This window comes from Sphaeroforma arctica (assembly GCF_001186125.1).
Source record: "Sphaeroforma arctica JP610 unplaced genomic scaffold supercont1.1867, whole genome shotgun sequence".
Lineage (NCBI taxonomy): Eukaryota > Ichthyosporea > Ichthyophonida > Sphaeroforma > Sphaeroforma arctica.
Window position 1 is genome coordinate 1 of NW_014038691.1, and position 2,480 is coordinate 2,480.

General features: G+C 34.5%; 1 protein-coding gene across 1 annotated transcript; it reads right to left on the reverse strand.

Annotated features, from left to right (window-relative positions):
* Positions 1-564: 564 nt before the first annotated feature.
* Positions 565-1,808, reverse strand: SARC_11773 (hypothetical protein). The gene has a single exon (XM_014294132.1). It carries the CDS (start codon positions 1,587-1,589, stop codon positions 663-665), a length of 927 nt encoding a protein of 308 aa, XP_014149607.1. The 5' UTR covers positions 1,590-1,808; the 3' UTR covers positions 565-662.
* Between the last annotated feature and the right edge of the window lie 672 nt (positions 1,809-2,480).

Sequence of the window (2,480 nt, forward strand, 5' to 3'; positions counted from 1 at the left end):
TGTGAGTATGTATGTACGTTATATATATAAATATATATATATATATATGTATGTATTTATTTATGTACGTATGTATCTATGTAATATATATATATATATTATATATACATCTGTTATATATACATACATATAGATATGTATATATATATCTTTCTTACAAACATACACACACACACATATATATATATATATATGTGTGTGTGTGTTTTATATATATATATATATATAGATATAAGTGTGGGTGAGAGTATATATATATATATGTATGTGTGAGTGTGTGTGTGTATGTGTATATTTGTATACATACATATGTACATACATTCATATATATATATAAATACAGACATACATCTATATATATATGTCTGTGTTTATTTTTGTACGCATGTATCTGTAATATATATATGTATATATATATTATAATTACGAATATATATCTATTGCTATATATATATATATGCGTGTATGTGCGAGTTTATATGTGAAACAATACTTATAAAAGCTATCTCAAAAGAGTATTCCTACATACTATGTAAATGTTATGCACATAATCGATGTTAATCATTATACTCTAGAATTACCTTGCGCGCATTTCGGAGAAGAACTGTCCGCAAATTTTATTAGTTGTATATATCAGGATTTTTGATCCAGACTGCAATTTCTTACTCGGTGCCCTCCCATAGACTTTCCAGAGTGTAGTGTTCATTCTTGGTCCAAAATGACCCATCGCAATAGCGATGACCCTTGTCAAGCGCGGCAATCTCCTTCATATCCTCATCACTTAGCTTGAAGTCAACAGTGGCATTCTCTTGAATTCTATGGCGTTTGGTTGACTTTGGGATAGTTACAGTCCCACTCTGGATTGCCCATCTAATACATACTTGTGCTGCAGTCACATTATGCTTCTCGGCTAATTTCTGAATCGCCTCCGTCTCAATTACAGCCTTCTCACTGAAGTCGTACATAGAATTTCCTGGTGACCCCAAGGGTGAGTACGCCGTAACACGGATACCTTCACTGAGGCAATACTCGAGAAGTTTGGGTTGTTGCAGATATGCATGTCTCTCAATCTGGTTCATTGCAGGTTTGATACGTGCACCCTGTAGCACCTGTTTCACCTTCTTCGCCGAGAAATTGCTTACCCCAATATCTCTTACCAGGCCCTTGTCCACACACGCTTCTAGTGCCTTCCATGTATCTCCGATGGGAATTGCTTCATACGGAAGGAAGCTGCCATCATCGTTTTGGTGTACAGGCCAGTGGATCAAGTACAGATCTAGATACTCCAATCCCAAGTCACTGAGTGTCTTCTTCAGAGCATCTTCGACCTTTTCAGGTGCGTGCATGGTGTTCCACAGCTTCGACGTCACAAATACATCCTCTCGCTTGACATCTCCAGCGAATACTTCTTTGAACGCCTCACCAATTTCCTTCTCATTACCATAAATGGCAGCACAGTCAATGTGTCGGTAACCAAGTTCGATAGCGTCTTTCACGGCTTGCCCAACCACACCTTTCTCGGCTTGCCAGGTACCAAGACCTACGACAGGGATTTTGTTGCCAGAAACAAGCGTGAAAGTGGAATCCATTTTTAGTAGTTTTAAATTATCAGTTACAATGTGTTGTACTGTTTCAAAAGTTTATGGGAGGCCTATTTATACTTTTATAATTTGTTTAAATTTTGGAAGATGTTTGTTGTTGTTATTTTTAGACACCACGTAATCAACCCCTCTCTCGTACACTTCACCACTCTTTTGTTGTGTAGGACTGTAGGTTCTCGAATATGCCGAACAGTTACACTGATGAATTGATAATGAATTAATAATACTTGAATCGCATGCTTTCGGTTGCCAAATATAGTACATATATACTCACCTGACACCTTGGCGTCCTACGTGTTATCAATTGTCCCTGGATTGCAGGAGGCCGGAATTCGGTCACCAAATGTCACCATTTGTACACAACTTCTTGTTGTATGTATTTATGAAAGTTGTGGTGTAAATAATTTATTTTTTAAAGGCTATAAATAAATGAATATTTTTTAGTACAATTTATCAACTGTCGTCTTATATTGTTTTTTAAAATTAAAAAACTAAAATATTCGTATTGCCGGTAAATGTTTGATTTAATAAAATATGTCGTAAATAACTTCTTGACAAACATAAATATAAAACAACTCTAGGCTCTACTCTAGCCACATTGACACAGCTTGTAACCAATTTTTTTTTTTATATACTGAAGAAAAAACCATATTGCTTGTAAACGTGTTAATAATCATCATAGAATCACTTGAAATGCATTTGAATATATGTGTTTTTAATAATAATAAAAAAGTCATCAAAAACCAATTTTACAATACTGGTGAAAAACATGTTGAGAAACTTAACTACAATCTAGAAATGTTTTATACATCTCAATACATATATAATGAATATTTAACCCAAAAACCCACAAAAAACCCTAAACCCTAAAACCCTAAA

What these genes read in the sequence shown, in the direction of transcription:
- SARC_11773 (XM_014294132.1), bottom strand. Translation starts at nt 1,589, where the DNA reads ATGGATTCCACTTTCACGCTTGTTTCTGGCAACAAAATCCCTGTCGTA.